Genomic DNA, 19,899 nt, shown 5'->3' on the forward strand with positions numbered 1-19,899 from the left:
TCTTTTGATGCAATCCATCCGTCGATCCATTTTCGCACATCCTCGTAATTTCTGAAGTGTATATCCACCAAGCCGTGCATCGCCGGAACAAGTAATAGTCCGAAGGAGCTAAGTCTGGTGAATACGCTGGGTGCGGGAGAACTTCCCACTCGAGCTGCATCAGTGTTTCTTTGACGGCTTTGGCAACGTGTGGTCGAGCGTTGTCGTGCAAAAGCATGACTTTACGTCGATTGCTGGCTACTGCTGGCCTTTTTTCCAACAATGCTTCATTCAGACGGTTTAATTGTGATTGATATCGATCCCCCGTGATACTTTCGTTCGGTCTGAGTAGCTCATAATAAACGACGCCGTGCATATCCCACCAAATGCAAAGCATTGCTTTGTGGCCATGAATATTTCTCTTTGGTGTGGATGTCGATGGTTGGCCAGGGTCTACCCATGATTTTCTTCGTTTAGGATTATCGAAGTATATCCATTTTTCATCGCCAGTCACTATGCGCCACAAAAAACTCTTCTTTTTCTGCCTGGCGAGCAGAGAAATAGAGATGTTTAAGCGATTCGCAATGGCATTTGCGGTTAATTCGTGTGGTACCCATTTTCCCTCCTTTTGAATTTTTCCCATTGCATGTAGACGTTTGGAAACAGCCATCGGAGTAACATTTAATGCTGCAGACAATTCTTGGAGCGTTTGAGTAGAGTTTTCGTCCAATAATGCCTGCAAATCGGTGTCTTCAAACTTTTTCGGTTGGCCTGAGCGTTCTTTATCATTGACATCAAAATCACCACTCTTAAATCGCTGAAACCATACTTGGCATGTTCTTTCCGATGGAGCATAATTGCCATAAGCTTCGAAAAGCAATTTATGAGCTGCAGCTGCAGTTTTTTTCAAGTCAAAGTAATGAAGCAGCACATGTCGAAAAAACAACTTATCACGTTCCATATTTAATCAAAAGAAAAAATAGCACTGCTCGCTTAAATGAATCTCTTCGCACTGAATTTTATTGACAAATGTCTAACCTCTAAAATGCAGCCAGTTTCAGATGTCAAAATAAATTACACCTACAACTAACGTCATCTAACGGTGAGCCGCAGGAACTAAGTTTACTTAATATAAGGGTCCTTCTACTTGTCGCTTCAGAAAGTGCAAGTGCACGCCTGTGCACTGCCCGACAAAACGCGTTGTAACTTCTTTACTTATTGGAATTTCAAAAAACGGTTTTAGGGCAACATTCTTGAAAGTTCAAAAAATACATAATACAAAAAATAAATTTTTTGAAACTGATAAACGTATATCTTAAGTCAAAAGATGAAAGATAAGGTTAGTTAATTTTCTAATATTCAAAAGATGGCAGACCGAAAAGTTGAAAAATTAATAAATTTTGATGAAAATCTGTAGTCAATTGTTTTTTAAGTCGCTAAATTTAAAACAGGACGTAGTTTAACAAAATTCAATACGACGAATCCAATATGGTACTTAAATTGCGTGAAAATTAAGTTAGGTTAATGAGGTTTTTATGAGCTTTAGATGCATATCAAGGCTCCAAAACTTGCATTTTGAGTAAGATATAATTACTTGGTCACCACCGGCTTTGCGTTACTCGATGTACACCGCAGGGAGGTGGCTCACTCGGATTTAGCGCATTATAGAGCCCTGAAAAGAGCTGATTGTACTTAGTCTCTTGGATCATTCAGTCACTGTTACTCTCTGAAACCTTTACTGTTCATGTTCAACATCATGTTCAGCAATATGATTCTTACATAAGTAAAGCTAATATGTGGAACAAAATTTCTTGGTGCGTATAAAACATTGTTTATTCTTCCTGATTTCCGTAACTCAAAATGCAGGTTTTGAAACCTTGATATGCATCTAAAGCTCATAAAAAGCCTCGTTGCTTCAAACTTAACTTAACCTAATTTTCGCGCAATTTAGATGACATAGGTGCGTTCGGGGAACACGCTATTAATGCTACCGTGTTTTTTTATCTTCATCGCTCCTTAGATATACAACAAGGATAGAATAACACGGTAGCGCTGAATAGTGCTAATAGTGAGCTCCCCGAACGCACTTATAGTGGATTTGTCGTACAGAATTTTGTTAAATTAGGTCCTAATTCAGCGGCCCAAAAAACTCCGACTACAGATTTTCATCAAAATCTGTTAATTTTACAACTTTTCAATCCGCCATATCTTGGATTTTGAATATTAAAAAATTAATTAATCTTTCATTTTTTTATTTAATACCACGAATTAAATACTATTCAGAAGTCTAACAAGGGACCTGACGGAACTGTTCCTCACTAATTTTGATGCGCTTTGGATATATTGTAAAGCATCAAAAAATAAAAATTTTTTTATACATAATTATATAGAATCATATAAAATTATATGTAATTTTACATTATTATATATAATTATGTATGAAATTTTTCCATACATGTTAATACATATTACTTATATATAATCATGTATCATTATATCTATAATTCCATATATAATTTTTTATAATTATGCATATAATTAAGTGTAATTATGCATATGATTATACATAATTGTGTATAATTATATATAATTTTATATGATTATATATAATTGTACATAATTATGTATGGACAAATTTTATATATAATTATGCATGAAAAATTTTTCATCGGGTAAGAGACCCAAATTTTTTATATTGGCTTATCTCGAGGTTTAGGGGTTGAAACAGCTCCTTAAAAAAAATGGACATTTTCATTTTTATGAAATAAGATATGAGGTATATGATAAAATGTTTTCTACAAAAATTTTTCAGTATTTAATACTTTTTGCAACGGTATATTTCATTTTTTAAAAATGTCAAATTTTTTATCTTGCCCCCTCTACTTGTTATTTTCGTAAAATTTTGAAGTTTTTCTAAAGACAAAAATTGCAAAGCATTTAATACCAAATCCATCCATATGTAATAGTAGAAGTTATGTGTATGCAAGTTTTGATTAAGTTGCCATGCCAATCATGAAGGTAGCGCTGGCAAAATGGAAGTAGATGCCACTCAGGAAATGTTTTGCAGATCGGAAGCAAAATATGGAATAAAATGTACCATGTACATAGGCGACGGAGACTCCAAAACCTTCAAAGGAATTTTGAATGTGTAACCTTACGACGACAAAGTTATTATGCAAAAGAAAAAGTTGGACACGTGGAAAAACGAATGGGCACACACGACTACGTGCTTTAAAAAAAAAAATAATAAATTTCTTGGTGGTAGAAGTAAAGGGAAGTTGATACACAAAGTAATCATCGACTTGACGACATGTTATGGATTGGCTATCCGAAGAAATTTAAATTCCATTGAAGATATGAAGAATGCAGTTTGGGCTACTTATTATCATAAACACTCGACTGATAAAAATCCTCAACATGATTAGTGTCCTCCAGGTCTCGAGAGTTGATGTAAATGACGCAAAACAGAGGCCAATGGAACGCTTGAAACTTTTAAACGTGACTCACCTCTGAATGACGAAGTTGCAAAAGCAATTAAACCTATCTACGAGGACTTATCACGGGACGATTTATTATATAGATGTCTCGGAGCCAACGCAAAATAATAACGAAATGATTTGGATATTTTCGCCGAAGCACATGCATTCTGGCAAAATTATAATCGACACAGCCACTTACTTAGCTGTGTGCATTTTTAACGATGGTTTCAACAATATTTTAAAAATAATGGAGACCATGGGTATTCAAATTGGGCCTGCCGCTCAAAATTTTGTAGCTTTGCGAGATGAAAATCGAATTGACCGATCCGAACTCCGGGCATCTGCAATGACAAAGGAGGCGGAAACTACGGCTCGAGAGAGAAACAATGTTTGAGGCGGAGGAAGGTCCACTTTATGGCTCCGGAATCGACGATTAATGTAAGTCCATCATTATTTATATAAAAACTTTAACGAAAACTTTAAACGCGATTTTCTCGAAACACGTTTTTTGGAACTGGCGTCCATAATTGAGAGAAAACCACTGAACCGATCTTCACCAACTTTTAAAAAATAAAAATATAGTGATTTTAAAAAATTATTATTTGAATTAAAAAAAACAATTTGTTTCAATATGTTTTATTAAATATTTATTTCAATGTAATATTAAATATATTTAAATAAAATATGTATGCATTATAAAGACAAAAATAAATTTTTGTTAAAAGTAACAAATTTTTAATGTAAAGTAAAGAAATATTTACTTATTTTAATATCTTTTAATATTTAATTTAAAAAATTTTAGGTTTTAATTTTAAAAAATCTTTTTTAAATCCAAATATTGTAATTTTAATAATAATAAATGATTTCTTTAAAAAATAAATATTTTTTAAGCAAAATAAGTATTTTTTTTTAAGAAAATATTATTTTCTTATTTTAAATAACAAGTATTTTAGACTAATAATATATTCAAGATAGCACAATGAATTCCTAAAATATTCCTAAAATATATGTTTGCTGATTTTATTTGAAAACTTTAGATTACTTGATTTCAACGTTACATCACATTTAAAAATTTTCATTGGCACTGGTGAGACTCGAACTTGGACCTTGGAGGCACCTCTGGATTATGATTATGTTGCACCACTTCTTCGATCGATATAAAAGTCTTATATTTTGTCTATATGTGTTATAATTAACACAGTAATATAATTTTTTGATAATATGATTTAATAAAATGACAATTTTAATATTCTTTTACATGATGATTATTTTTACGATTTCTACGTAAACCTCTATCCCCTATCTATTTTTCTAAAGAAAAATTTTATAATATAAAAAATATATTTTTTTTATATCAAATTTGCAGAATACACCTTCCTTATATAGTAACTGTACTTTGAACAATATATTTTCTTATTATTAATAAACAATTCTTTATATTGTAACTGTACTTTCAATAATATATTTTTTTATTATTAATAAACAATATCAACCAATTAATGCATTATATGTAGCTTTATTTCGAATTAAAAAGAAATTTCATTGTTTTCAGTTGTTTATTTAAAGAAAACCGGTTTATTAAATTGTAATATATCTTTTTTATTTTTAAGTGGATATTTCATTGATTTAAAAAATTTCATATTTAATTTCAGGTAATAGTCATTATTATGTGATTCAGTTCGTAAATTATTTCATATTACAAAATACTTTTTTAAACGAAATAAATATTTATTTCGATTAGCAAATTTGATATAAAAAGAATTTTTTTTCATTTTATGAAATTTTTCTCTCAGTGTATAAAAAATATGGGTCTCTTATTTTTTTATGCTCTATAACATATCCAAAGCGCATCCAAATCGATAAGGAATAGTTCCGTCAGATCCCTTGTAAAATTCACAGATTACTGATGGCATATAATGAGCTAATTGGATATTTTAATATAAAAATTGGATATAAAAATTGATCGGAATTATCTGATTGGAAATTATTTAACCGGAAATATCTGTTTGTTTATTTTTTATCGGATAATTTCTCTCAGTGTATAATGTCATGTATGAGTCTCTCAGATTAACACGTTAACAAATTTACTGAATAATTCGTTAATTTTTGGTAAATTTCTTAATTTTACAAGCCTATGTAATGATCATATGCTCCTTTGGTCTATACTAAAATTGAAAACATTACACGAGAATGAAATCGATCACGCAGTTTCCACATTTTTTGACAACATTTTTTTTTTAAGTATGCACATATTACAACTAAACCTTTAAGTAACTATCTAGTACCATTCTTTCACTACATAGTTCACTGTGAGATGGAGAGATCATTCAGTAATGAGTTCCAAATTATGTACAAGTCATCTCGGTCAAGTAGCCCCGTCACAGGTGAGGCAGGTCCAGCGGTTTTAGTCTCCTGAGACGTCTAAGCTCCTTGCTGTTATCAAGGAGAAGAAGCATTTCTGTATTTACATGCTCATAGATTCTGTCTATATGTCTAGTAGCCGTTCTTGCTATTTCTTCTCTGACAGTAGCTATCTTGAGGTCTTGATGAATAGTGTCATTATGCATATACCAAGGAGTATTTACAGTGCTTCTTAGGACTTTGTTTTGAAAAGTTTGTATGATGTTAATATTACTTTTCTTTGAGCAATCCCATAGTTGCAGTCCATAGGTCTATATTGGTTTTAGAATTAATTTGTACAACAGAAGCTTATTTTGGGTGTTTAGCCTGGATTTCCTACCTAGCAGCCAGTACATTTTCCTAAATTTAATATTTAATTCATCCCTTTTCTTTTTCACGTGCTCTTTCCATCTGAGTTTTGCATCTAGTGTCATCTCCAGGTATTTAGCTGTATTGGCATGTGATATTACTTGCTCATTGATCTTAACAGGTATGACCTTGTTCTTTTTGTTAGTGAAGTTTACATGCGTTGATTTAGCCTCATTTAGCTTAATTCTCCACTTCTTGGTCCATCTATTGACTCCATTTAGCGTTCTTTGGAGTTTGCTAGTGGCTTCTTCTATAGTCCAGTTGTGAAAATTGCCGTGTCATCTGCAAAAGTGGTCAAGATGTTATCGTCATCATGGTTTATGTCTCCAGTATACAACAGAAAGAGAACTGGACCCAGAACACTGCCCTAGAGTACTCCCGCTTTGATTTCTTTTAGGTCGGAGTATTTGTTTTCGCGTTTGACCCTGAAGTAGGCCCTCGTGCCAGACCTTGTCAAACGCCTGAGCAACGTCCAAAAATACGCTAGCGCATACTTCTGCTCTTTCCAGCGTTTTTTCGATTACATCTGTTATTCGATGCACTTGGTCAATAGTTGAGTGCTTACGTCTAAAGCCAAACTAGTAAGGTGGAATTAAATTTCTATCTTCAATCCATGGTTTGAGCCTAGCTAAGAGCAGTTTTTCAAATAGTTTAGCTAATGTCGGTAATAAGGATATAGGCCTATATGATTTTTTTTCTCATTAACGGGTTTCCCTGATTTTAGAATCATTATCACCTCTGCATTTTTCCACTGAGTTGGAACGTGTTTTAGTCTGAAAGCTGCGTTAATCAGATTGAAGCTTCATTAGCGCCTTCTCCGGGAGTTCTTTGAGCACTTTTCCCATGATTAAGTCATATCCTGGTGCTTTCTTCTCATTCACGTTTCTTTTGATTATATCTCTGAGTTCATTGCTAGTAATTTACTCTATCTCTTTCTCGTCCACTTTCCTGATCGGAATTAGGTCTTCGTCCGCAGTTAGTCTGGGAAGAGGCAGGAAGGTATTCTTCAGGTAATCCGTAAAAGTGTCTGCTTTGTTCTTATTACTAGCCCACGTGTCTCTCTTAATTGGCGGCATCTGAGTTATCTGTTTGTTTATGTACCTGGTCGCCTTCCAGAGGAAATAATCAGCTTTTTAGTCGAAAGTTCCTCCAAGGCATTGACCGATTCATTTTTTATTTGTCTTATTAGGTTCTTTAATTTGTTGCTCAGTTAGTTTAGTCTAGTTTTGACCAGAGGCGTTCGAGTTTCTTGCCAATTTTTGTAGACTTTCCTTTTTTCATTGATTAGCTCTCTCACTTCAAGTGGATAGAGCATATCATTACTAGCTTTCCCCTCTTCTTCTTTTGGGGTGTTATTCCACGCAGCTTTCTGAATGTTGCCGACGAGTAGGTCAACTTCCTCCTCTAATTGACAAGTAGTTTTAATTAGGACCTGCAGCTCTATGAGATTGTTTAATTCGATCCTAAATCCTTCCCAATTCGTCTTTTTACTGGACGCTCGCCGTATGAAGGTGTCATTCTCTTTTCCTCTCCTATTAGCATTTTCAACTGGGACAGTCAGTATTGCTTTGCACCAATTAGAATGCTGCAAAAAAGAAACATTTGTCGCGTTTAGATACGCAATAAATTCTAACACGGCTACGTGAAATTTTTATACAAATTCCAAGTAGTTCTGCTTCAAAGAAGACATGCACTCGAGAACTCAGGCAAAAAATGTTCTCGCTACATAAATTATTATATATATCCGCAAAATAAATTATTATATATTATGTTAGGTAAAATAAATAACGTCCCAGATAGCACAGAGAATTCAGAAAGTATTAAAAAAGAATTTAGTCGTATATCCCAATTATAAGTTTATTTTCAAATGTAAAAAGAATTCTTCAGAGTTCAGTTCAGTGAAAAGAATTCTTTTTGTATACAAAAATGAACTCAGAATTGGTGACATATAACTGAATTGTTTTAGGATTCTCTGTGCTATCTGGAGTCTGTGATATTAAAGTCATGAAAATTCACGATACCGTGAACGATGCTAATCTTTTCGCCGCGATTATTCTTTCGACTGTCTCCCCTTATCTGGTAACAAGCGGAGTTCGGTAAGGCAAAAATATTTCGACAAGGAGAAGGGTCGAAGCTCATCGGTATTCCTCCCCTATTTTCCAGTCAATGCCTCACCTCGAGTCTGAGTCATTATTCTTTGATATTCCACATCGACAATTCGCCGTCTGGTACACTCGTATTTTACCGGCGCTATATTTTGTAACCTCTCATGACATTTATTGCCAGTAAAACTCAGAAAAATACATCTTACGACAATAGGGATGTCGAAGAATAATCGTTATCCACCGATCACGTTGATTAATCACGGTACATAAGTTTCAGTTGGTTATTATCGCAAAAAGCCTTGCTTGCGTCTCCCTTTTGATTATATTCTCACTTAGTATTAGAATAATAGGAGAGTGATCAAATGTTAGATCGTAGCTATTCTCAATGTGTATATAGTTGTCAGATAGCCCTTTGGATACAAAGAAGTCGATGAGGTCCGGAGACTTTCTCGTGTCTGCTGGTCAGTAGGTAGGTTTTCCAGTTATGTGGATATGACACTTCTAATCTAGGCTGGCTTCGTGTAATGCTCTCCCTTTAGGGATGGTTACCCTTGAACCCTAGCTGATATTTTTGCATTAAAGTCTCCTCCAATAATGAAGTTGTTTCTCAGCATTTTGAAGAATTTGGGATAGTCAACCCTCCTCATGCTAAATCTGGGTGGACAATAAATGGCAGAGATTATATATTCTTTATTGCTAGCTAGGATTTTTACATTCATGATTTGTCTAGATTCAAGTTCAATTTTTATCTGATATTTTTTCATGATATTTCATGTTATTTTTAATAATTGTCGCAGATCCATCCCTTGCTTTATTAGCTGGGTGGTCTGCACAAACAATGTTATATCCTCTTACTCTAAGGAATGATTGTCTGACGAAGTGTGTTTCTGCTATTAGTTCAATATCTATTTTTTCATTTTTTAGGAAAATTTCCAGTTCTTGCAGGTATTGTAGAAGCCCATTGGCATTCCATGCTACTAGTCTGACAGTGTAGATCATTTTTTGCTTTTCTTTTTTAAATTGTCCAAGCTTTTTTCCAGTTTGCCTACCTTTTCTAGCAGCAGTTTAAATGTCTACATTTGTTTCTCAAGCTTCACTAGGATAGGCGTGAGTGTTTTATCCATTAAAATCTCTTCAAAATTGTAATTGTTTACTGCCTGAGCATAAGTTTTCGTGGAGTGTAATCCCTCAAGGATTTTAGATCTTTCTTTTTATGAGTTAGTGTTATTTCTCTTTGCTTCCTGCTTAGTCTTTGTGTTTTGCCTTTGGTTTAGGTAGATTTTGTCCCTTCTTTTTTGTAGTGCCATGGCCACTTCACAGTCCCTATAGCCTGCTGGGTATTGATTACTGCAATTGACACATTTCGGCTGGGTGTCTCGAATTTTGCAGTTTTTTGACAAATGTCAACACATTTCACACAGCGCAGTTCTTTGTTACAGTAACCTTAAGTATGATTGAATCCCTGACATCTTTTGCATTGTGGTATCCTGTTCGAGTTTTTCTTTAACGGCTCTATTTTAACCACTATATTGAGAATAGACCGTAGTTTATAGATACGATCAATTTCCTCCCTACTATCAAAGGTTAGCGTAAAGAGTAGCAAGCTTCTTCTGATTGTTGTCACTTCGCCTTTGCTATTGTTTACCTTGTCCTTCTCTAGTATGTTAACTGCATCCCTTATATTAAAACCTTGTCTTCGCATATCATCTAGTATGTCCTCCTTTGAGCACGTGGGGTGAAGTCCCCTTGCCATTATTTTAATAGGTCGTTCATTTTTGTTTTCATATGTAAACCATTGCATTTTTTTATCATTTAGTTTGGTTACTAACTTTCTGTCTTACTGGGTGATCTATTAGGAAATAATGTCGAGACGAGTCTCGATTATGTCTCGAGTAAAGTAGGAAAATAATGTCTGTTTTATATATTATTTGACTATGCTACTTATTTTTGGAATAAATATTTCTTTTAATATATTTATTTTATATACCATTTTAAAGCGCAGATTTCGCTCTATATTTCTCTGCTATTGGTTTTATTTTTACTATTATTTTGTGTCCATTATTATTTATAGAATTCATGATGGAAAAAAAGCAATTGCGAGCAATATTCTTGTATGAGTTCAAACTAGGCCATAAAACAGCAGAGGCTAGTCGTAATATCAACAGCGCATTCGTCCAGGGAACCGCAAACAAACGTACGATACAACGTTGGTTTCAAAAATTTCGGAATGGCAATGAGAGCCTTGAAGATGAAGAAGATCGTGGATGTCCATTGGTAATTGACAACGACGAATTGAAGGTGTTGATCGAGGCAGATCCGCGCACAACGATTCGAGAGCTTGCTGTAAAGTTAGACGTAAGTCCAATAGTTCTGGACCACCTTAAGCAACTTGGAAAATCAAAAAATCTCGACAAATGGGTGCCGCATGAATTGAATGAAAATTTAAAAAATCGTCGTTATGAAGTGTGCTCTGCGTTTCTTTTGCGCAACAACAACGATCCATTCCTCGATCGCATTGTGATATGCGATGAAAAATGGATTCTATACGACAACCGGCGGTGCTCAGCACAGTGGTTGGACCGCGGCGAAGCTCCACAACACTTCCCAAAGCCGAAGCTGCACCAAAGGAAAACCATGGTGACGGTTTGGTGATCATCAGCCGGTCTAATCCACTACAACTTCCTGAATCCAGGCGAAACTATCACGGCAAAAAAGTATTGTCAACAAATTAACGAAATGCACCGCAAACTGCAACACCTACGCCCGGCATTGGTCAATAGAAAAGGTTCCATTCTTCTTCACGACAATGCCAGGCCACACGTCGCACAACCGACGCTGCAGAAACTGAATAAATTAGGCTACGAAACTCTGCCTCACCCATCATACTTGCCAGACCTCTCGCCAACCGATTACCACTTTTTTAAGCACCTCGACCACTTCCTGCAAGAGAAAGTCTTCAACAACCACGGTGCTGTTGAAAATGCCTTCCGAGAGTTTATCGATTCCAGGACGTTGGAATTCTACGTTACCGGAATAAATAAACTTGTTTCTTGTTGGCAAAAATATGTTGATTGTAATGGTACTTATTTTGATTAATACACTTTACTCTGAGCTGAGATATGCGTTTAAAGTTAAAAGTTAAAAACCGACATTATTTTCCTACCTAATATTTCGCTGGTCAGTGACTTTTTAAAAACATCTGTTGTATTTCAAATATTTAAATTCTGTGTTTTGTTAATTTTCCAATCTGCATCCTCTCGAATCTGAGAATTTCAGATTTCAACTGCAGACTAACAAGAATCTCACAAATTCTCGTTTGAAAAAAACACTTTAAGAATAGGTATATTCATAATTTTATTATTCGCACGTCGATCGGTAAAAAAATCGGTTAGTTTCATGTTCTCCACTCAACGATCGCGATGCGCATACGTCTAAGCACAACGCGTCCTACTCGGAAATGATAAAGGCGGAACGCTACTCAATGTAAACATTAAAAAGAGCTTGACATTACATCACGCGTGATTTATGGATATGCAATGACACATTATGCAGATTGTATCGTCGATTGCGGAGGGCGAGAATTATATGAGACCTAGCAGATGATTACGAAAGGAAAGATTCGTATGAATAAAGGAACGATCGAGAGAAAGAGAGAGAGAGAGAGAGAAAAGAAAGGAAAGTGCTCTGTCAAGGTTGATCCAACATAGTTCGAATTCCCAATCTGGTGCAAGGTTCAGAAGCATCTTGAATATTTTCTGGAAGCATCAACGCTTCGAAATTAAAATCGTCTCATGCAAACCGCGCGTATTATACCGTATATACCATATTAAAGAAAGAATATTATATATCCTGTTTGGTTAATAAATGAAGCAAATATATTTGAAGAGGGATTTGATAGAGAGAGTTCTCGCGCTTACCAAGAGTCTTTATCTAAGAGTCTCATTATTTTCTTTGTAAACGTCTCGAGTTTACCTGAAAAACTCATACGTTATATTCGACGATATTACATTAAACTCTTTGTGCGTATCGTTCATCTTAATTTGGGCGCTTGGGACTCGATCGGCTAGCTATAAACAGGTAACCCATACAATACAATATAACGTCTAAAGTCGGAACATTAGACGTCTTTCAGATAAATCTTTCCACTAAAACCTCTCCACTAACCTCTCCATAAAACGTCTTTCAGACAAACCTCAAGTTCAATAAGTAATAACTTGAAATTTTTAGTGAAGAGTGTAATGTTTTAATCGGGGACGCCTCTATTATTGTTTCGCATTAATCATGTACGGGAAGCTGGATGTCAAGAACTTAAAACTTTATTCTTTGGTACATGCTTACTACTTCGCCATTGTCTTAAATTAACAAAATTACTCACGGGGAGGACCAGGTGACTCACCCTGGGATTTCGACCCTAATTTTTTTAATTATTCTGGAGATAAAATAAAAGATACGTGTCCCAGCGTTTGATAGAGTAGGCCTTAGTTTCGGAGTAATAAATTTGTGAAAATTGGCCATATCCGAAACGCATCGCGGCGCGCCATATCAGCCTTCCCGGTAACTGTACTTCCAACCAGTGCAGTTGGCTTTGTGAGTTAGGTGCTTGCTTCATAATTCGTAAGATCCAAGTTCGCTCACGGAGGTGAGCAATAATTTTTTTTGAATGAGTGTTTTTATTTATTTATATTTATATTTATATTTTTATTTTTATTTATTTTTATTCATTTTTTTTATAGCTCTCTTCGCGAGAAGACGCAATAAAGATTCATTCTTTAATTCATTCACAATTATCATCGGGAGCTTTTACAGATATGATTAAGTACGCTTGGTTTGCATCGAAATTAATTCCTGAAAGAAATGTGTTTCGAAACGTCAACGAAATATGTTTCCCCCCGGATTTACGGAAAAATAAATGTGTATGTGATACTCCTTCATTTATTCATTGTGCAAACTGTAGAAAATTTATATGTTTTAAATGTTTTTATGATGTTTATCATCCAAGTAATTGTTCCGCATCGAAATAATTGAATTTTGTAATAAATCCGCAATACTTAAATAATTGAATTTTGTAATAAATCCGCAATACTTAAATAATTGAATTTTGTAATAAAAATATTCACATTCACATTTCAGATGTTTGTTTATTCTTCTTCTTCTACGATTAATTATTTTAAAAACTAGAAATTTAAAATACTGTTAATATTATTTCCAATTAAATTTTAAATTTAAACAATTTAAAAATTTAGATACGTTGCCTTTATATGTTATCCATTACAAATAACTTATATATTATTATTATTACTTATTTATTATTTCAAATATTATTACTTGAATTAAAATTCTCTTAAAATTAAATTTAAATTAATGTATAGAATGTGATATTAAATTAAATTTTCTATTTCAAAAATTTGCATACTATATCAATATCATCAAAATAAATAAAAACACTCATTAAAAAAAAAAAAATTATTGCTTACCTCCGTGAGCGAACTTAGATCTTACGAATTATGAAGCAAACACCTAACTCACGAAACCAACTGCACTGGTTGGAAGTACAGTTACTGGGAAGGCTCATATGGCGCGCCGCGGTACGTTTCGAATATGGCCAATTTTCACAAATTTATTACTCCGAAACTAAAGCCTATTTTATCAAACGCCGAGACACGTATCTTTTTTTTCCATCTCCAGAATAATTAAAAAAATTGGGGTCAAAATCCCAGGGTAAGTCACCTGGTCCTCCCCTTGTCAGTTCCTTACGCCACGTCACCTCTGCATGCGTGCGTCACCTCTGCCATAAACTAACTCTACGAGACGCTACACTCCTTCCCACTTATTTTTGACAACATACTACAAAAACAAAACTATTATCATTGGTAGACGAAACAATAAAAATAAACGAATATTAGGTACTGATTATCTAAAATAAGGCTTGCGCGTCCTCTTTGAACGCCGAAGACTATTTGTAAAGTCCGTGATAACCTCGGACTCGTTCTTTTTACTGGTGTGTGGTATCTCCGCCGTTTGTCAAGTTTCGTGTACATTAGTGCTAATAGGATGAGGTAACGTAATGCATTAGTCTTATCATGTACCGCACTGCCCTCCGTACCTTTGCTTTCACTACTAGCGATCGGCGGATCTCTTTCCGTCTTACTCTCGCGAACAACTCCTGATTCATCTTTCACTCGGATCACACTCGGTTTTATATGGTTCACGTGTCGCTTCCATACTCTATTATCGTCCGTACGAACCGCATATGTTACGGGACTACATTGTTCCTTCACCTTAGCATTTTGCTACATATTTTTGCTAACATTCTTCGCTACAATTGGTTCATTAGGACTAAAGTTCACGCCTCGGTTCCCTCTGAAATACCAACGTTGCCTAGCTTGCATTGGTTCTACGTGTTCTTTAATCGACGGTCTTATAATATTAGGCGAGTTTTTTAATTCATCGATGGATCCATCGCATGATGCGTAAATACAGCGAAACATTGCATTTGCGCATCATGCGATGGATCCATCAATGAATTAAAAAGCTCGACCATTGTTACGTCCTGTAGGAGAACGCAACATAAAGAAAGCCTCACCTGTACTTACTAGTATAGGTCGAAGAGTTAGTCAACGACCAGGGCAGCGATCACGTAACTTCGAGCGGAATTTTTCACTTTTCACTTTTCGCTCTATTGATTTTACGTGAACTTTTTTATTGTTCACGCAATCAAGTAACTCTATGCGTGAAAAGTACAAATCACAAAGTACAAACCATAGAAGGAGGAGAGCATACTAGGTGGCGGCGGGACGACGCCGTGCGTTCGAAATCTGCGTATCTTTTTCGTTCCAGAAAGAGAAAAATATCGAGAGCGCGGTCTTGCTAGGCCGGGACTCGAACCCGGGTCTTTCGCTTGCCGGGCGACTGCTCTAAACCACTGAGCTACCTGACGCTCCACGCTCACGACACTCTCCTCTTCCTAGATAACGCTCAGAGATATCGTTCGGAAGCGATGGTTCCTATATGATTTCAATATCGGCCAAATCAGCTATATCCATCGGCTGTAGAACATATAACCTTAAAAACATCGCTATAACCTTAGGATTATTATGTTTTCTGTATTTCATCACAGCAGTAGCATAATATATTCCGTATTCATCATGTCACTAGATTTTCCGCCAGCACATTTCATGGCTAACAAGTTCACGTGAAAAGTTTCATGTTTCCACGTTTCGCCGAGTTAGGTGATCATGAGTTCACGTGAAACTTTTCACGTTTCCGCCCTAGGGAAAAAGTTACATGATCGCTGTCCAAAAGGGTCACTTTACTAGCCCGACGACGGCAAGCGGTCCGATTTTGAGTCAGAGAACTGAATCTCTTTAGTCGGGACTAGACCTTGAGCGATAATAGGAGAAGACGGATAAACAAAGATTCATGTTTCTTTATAAAAGAAATAACACACGATTTATTTATAATTACAATGTGTTGATGTGTGTGTGTATAAGTATGTGTGTGAGTGAGGATGGGGTGAGGATGAGCGTTAATGTTCAGGATTATTGGAGGACATACCGATTTCAGAATTCTGGGCGATAATTAATGTCCATCGGAATTATTGCGATTTCGACAAGGTGAAAATATGTCTGTCCAGACTTATTTGAAATTAAGGAAACCGGATAATAAAAACAATGACTCACTGTTATTGTATGAGCAGAAAAATAGGTCCCTTTGGATCTCCTGAAACTATTGCTTCCTTCCCGTCGGATAATGATGGTTTTCGAAATGGTCAAGGCAGATGTAATTGGAATTGCCCACGTATGCGATGTGAATGGAAGTAATAATAGACGTACTGATTCATAACGATTCTGATTCTTGAGATGATACTCGTCGAGGTAGTAATAATAATCACGGAAATGATACTCGTGGTGATAGACGTCGTAAATGACAATAAGAATTACAGAAGTGATACTGGTAGACGTCGTAATGATAATAAGTCAGAAGTGATACTCGTAGACATCGTAATGACAATGATTGAATTACAGAAGTGATACTCGTGGACGTCGTAATGACAATAAGAATTATAGAAGTGATACTGGTGGACGTCGTAATGACAATAAGTATTACAGAAGTGATACTGGCAGACGTCGTAATGATAATAAATGTCGAAGTCATACGGACCGGACATTTTATAGTTTCGGAAAATGGGAAATTTCGGGGATGGCGGTTACCGGATCGTTGGAGATGTCTTGCTTAGTAACAAGGATGAGGCTCGGATTGGTGGGAAAAAATAGAAATTTGGGAAATATTCGATCAGGCCATATATGGACATGCGTAATTGTAAGTGGTATGATTCATGATTCTTTCGTAAAGATCAACGTCTACGTGTTCCTTTTGTGTTCTTAACTTTTGTAACCCGGTCGGATAAGTAATCGGTCTTTACGCAATGTAAAGGTACGTGAAGCTCTACGGGACGTAACGATATCTAATCTCGTACGCATTCTACGACTTAACTGCAGTTCTGCCGATGAAACCTCAGTGGTCTCATGTGCCGCTGATCTGCTAGCGAACAAATATCTAGTAAGCGCTTCCGCCCGTGACATTTTCGCCATCAACAATTTGAACTTATTTTTAAAAGTTCGCACCGCGTTTTCTGCCTCCTCATTCGAAGCCGGATGATATGGTGCCATTCTCGAATGTTTCACCCCGTTATTTTTCAAAAACGTCATAAATTTTTCCGCTGTAAACGCCGGACTATTATCCGTGACTAACATTAGGAGAAGTCTCCACGTACTGAAAAATTCTTTAAATGATCTTATTGTTGAATCCGCTGTGATACTAGATAGTTCCCTCGCTTTCCACATACGTTACAATTAAAATTCCTATATCGGCAATCACTTGCTATATGATGTGGTTTCCCGCAGTGAAAACATCCTGTTCGGTCCTTTTGTCGCTTTGTCGTTGACTCTCTCTCTCTTTCCTGGTCTTCTTCGAGATGAAGTTAAGTATTGTTCCACTTCCGCTCTGCCCTTCTCCTGCCAACTCCATTACACTATTAAATCCGCAATGTCAAATTATACTCAATTTGAGTTATTTTTAACCATTTCTATAAGTCGTCACTGCTCCTACTAAATATGTCGTTAATTTAACTAATGTAATGGAATTAAATAATTTAACTTAAGAAATGTATTAAATTTAACTAGAATTTAGTTTATTTTTTATTATGTGCACGTTAATGTAACCTTTATTTTAGTAGAAAATGACTTAATATTGTGTTTTAAATGGGTTGACTAGATGTGATTGTTTTTTTAAACACATGTTTTATGTTAGTAAATTTTGACACACATGATAGTTAAAAATAACTAAATATTATTTAACTCAAGAAATTGGTTTAAATTTGACCCTCCAATATTTAACAGTGTACGCCTTGCTCTGCCATTTCCATCGCTGTACTGATTTCCACTACTTTATCCAAATGTGATTCTGATAACAGCCTCTCTGTAATACGCTCATTACAGAGTCCCCAGACAAATTGATCTCGCAGACTGTTGTCAAGGGTAGCACCGAAGTCTCAATGTAACGATATCTATTTAAGATTAGCTAGATATATACTAATACACTCTCTCAGTTTACGTTTGCACGTAAATCATTCTTTGCGTCAAAAAATTTGGCTTAGGCTTTAAATGGTTCTGCAACAAGGTCATCAATTCCTGCAAGGTTTTGTCTTTAGGCATGTTCGGTGCACATAAATTTCGTAGTAGCTTATACTCTTCTGCACCAATCTTCATTATAAAAAACGAGACAGACCTCTGTTCAGTATTATTTATTGTCATGAACTCCCAGAATTGCTCAACCCAGAACTCAAAATCGTCATTTAACGAAAATTTTTCCAAATCAATTATTCCCAGTATTATACACAGGAGTGCCTCTTTTTGTTGTTTTCAGACTTTTGTTTCCTCATATTTGTCTCCTACCATCGGCTAGTATCTCCGCTTCCCTGATAATCTGCGTACACTGCTCTTGCAATTGTCGTCTCTCCTCAATTAACTTGACACTTTCAGCTTCCACTCGTTTCTGCATTTGTGCCAGATCTTTTTCACTAACTTTGGCCATTTTCTCAGACGGAATACGTGTTCTCCGCGATAGCACGTGTTTGCTTTATATATATAGAAATATCATACTAAGAATCATTGATAATTACTTATTTTCAGTATTAAAAATACTGGATAATAAGTAATTATCAATGATTCTTAGTATGATATTTCTATAAGGGTATTCCCTAGTTTTTTTCCTTTTCTCGCATCCGTTTTATCCTCGTCGCCACTTTATGTAATGTTTTAATCGGGGACGCTTCTATCGTTGTTTTGCATTAATCATGTACAGGAAGCTGTCAAGAACTTAAAACTTTATTCTTTGGTACATGCTTACTACGGGAGCGTTCCGATTGACCACGGTACGATTGGACATAACCAATCGATGAAAAGAATTATCTAGTGAATTACTAGGTCGAACCAATCATTAAAATCTATGTCCAATCGTATCGTGGTCAATCGGAACCCACTCGCTTACTACAGGATGCGGCGCCAAAATCCGGACAAAATTCAATTTAAAATTCTCGCCGTTCTATACCACTGGTAGATGTCGCGATTAGCGTTCAAATAGCTTGACGCATGTCAAGCCTAAACCATCATAACCTCGAAACAATCGCAATGTTGAAACCAAGTGCGGAGTATAACCGAAGAGCCACAATTATCGAAAGTGTTCGCGCTGGGCGCTTGGCGACAGAAATCATTCGGTTCTTCGGGTACCTGAGATCGACTGTGTATGATGTCATCGCAAAGTACAATGAGTCGGAGAAGTCCAACGAAGGTTTTGCAATACCGGCGAGGAAAACCCACTCGAAGGAGCGCGTTGTCAGGACGCTCGACATCATCCAACGGGCTCAGCAGCTGATTTTTGAGGATCCAGGACAGTCGATCCGAAAATTGTCGTCGGTTGTTGGTGTGAGCGAGAAAACTATGCGTCGAATCGTCGAGGAGGACCTCTGCTACAAGTCTTACACAATTAAAGTAAGACAGATGCTTTCCGAAGCCACCAGGACAAAGCGAGTTCAACACTGCAACCTGCTTTTGTGTTCCTTAACAGCCCAGATTTGAATCCTTCGGATTTCTATGTATGGAACGTAGTTGGAAGGGTCACGAACAAGTCCAGACATCCAAACGTCACATCATTGAGAGCCGCTATTGAAGCGGCATTCACCGATATGAACCGTGACACATTAAAGCGCGCCTGCACACGCTTCAGACCGAGAATGGAGGCGGTCATTCAAACGGGGGATATATTGAGTAAATGTGTTCTTTATGGCCTTACAAACAATGTGGTTAAAAAAATTTTGTAAACCTTTTCGTTTTTGCAATAATAAATATGTTTGGAAAAAATGTATAATTTATCCGGATTTTGGCGCCGCACCCTGTACTTCGCCATTGTCTTACAAAATTACTCAGTTCCTTACGCCACGCCACCTCTGCCATAAACTAATTAACTCTACAGAGAGATTTTTTCACACCATAGACATATATACTATACCC

At 36.0% G+C, this 19,899-nt stretch overlaps 1 protein-coding gene and 1 non-coding gene across 2 annotated transcripts; one reads left to right on the forward strand and one right to left on the reverse strand.

Moving 5' to 3' along the window:
* The first annotated feature begins 10,408 nt into the window (after positions 1–10,408).
* Positions 10,409–11,428, forward strand: LOC116845414 (histone-lysine N-methyltransferase SETMAR-like). The gene is given in 1 exon segment (XM_032818080.1): positions 10,409–11,428. A coding segment is annotated over 1 exon segment (1,020 nt).
* Positions 11,429–15,196: 3,768 nt separating this feature from the next.
* On the reverse strand, positions 15,197–15,269 carry Trnaa-ggc. Its single transcript has one exon. It is a non-coding gene; the product is annotated as a tRNA-Ala (tRNA).
* Positions 15,270–19,899: the final 4,630 nt, after the last annotated feature.

The sequence above is a fragment of the Odontomachus brunneus genome, unplaced genomic scaffold, assembly GCF_010583005.1.
Source record: "Odontomachus brunneus isolate Ranch 3 - 2012 unplaced genomic scaffold, Obru_v1 Obru_scaffold_051, whole genome shotgun sequence".
Taxonomy (NCBI): Eukaryota; Metazoa; Arthropoda; class Insecta; order Hymenoptera; family Formicidae; genus Odontomachus; species Odontomachus brunneus.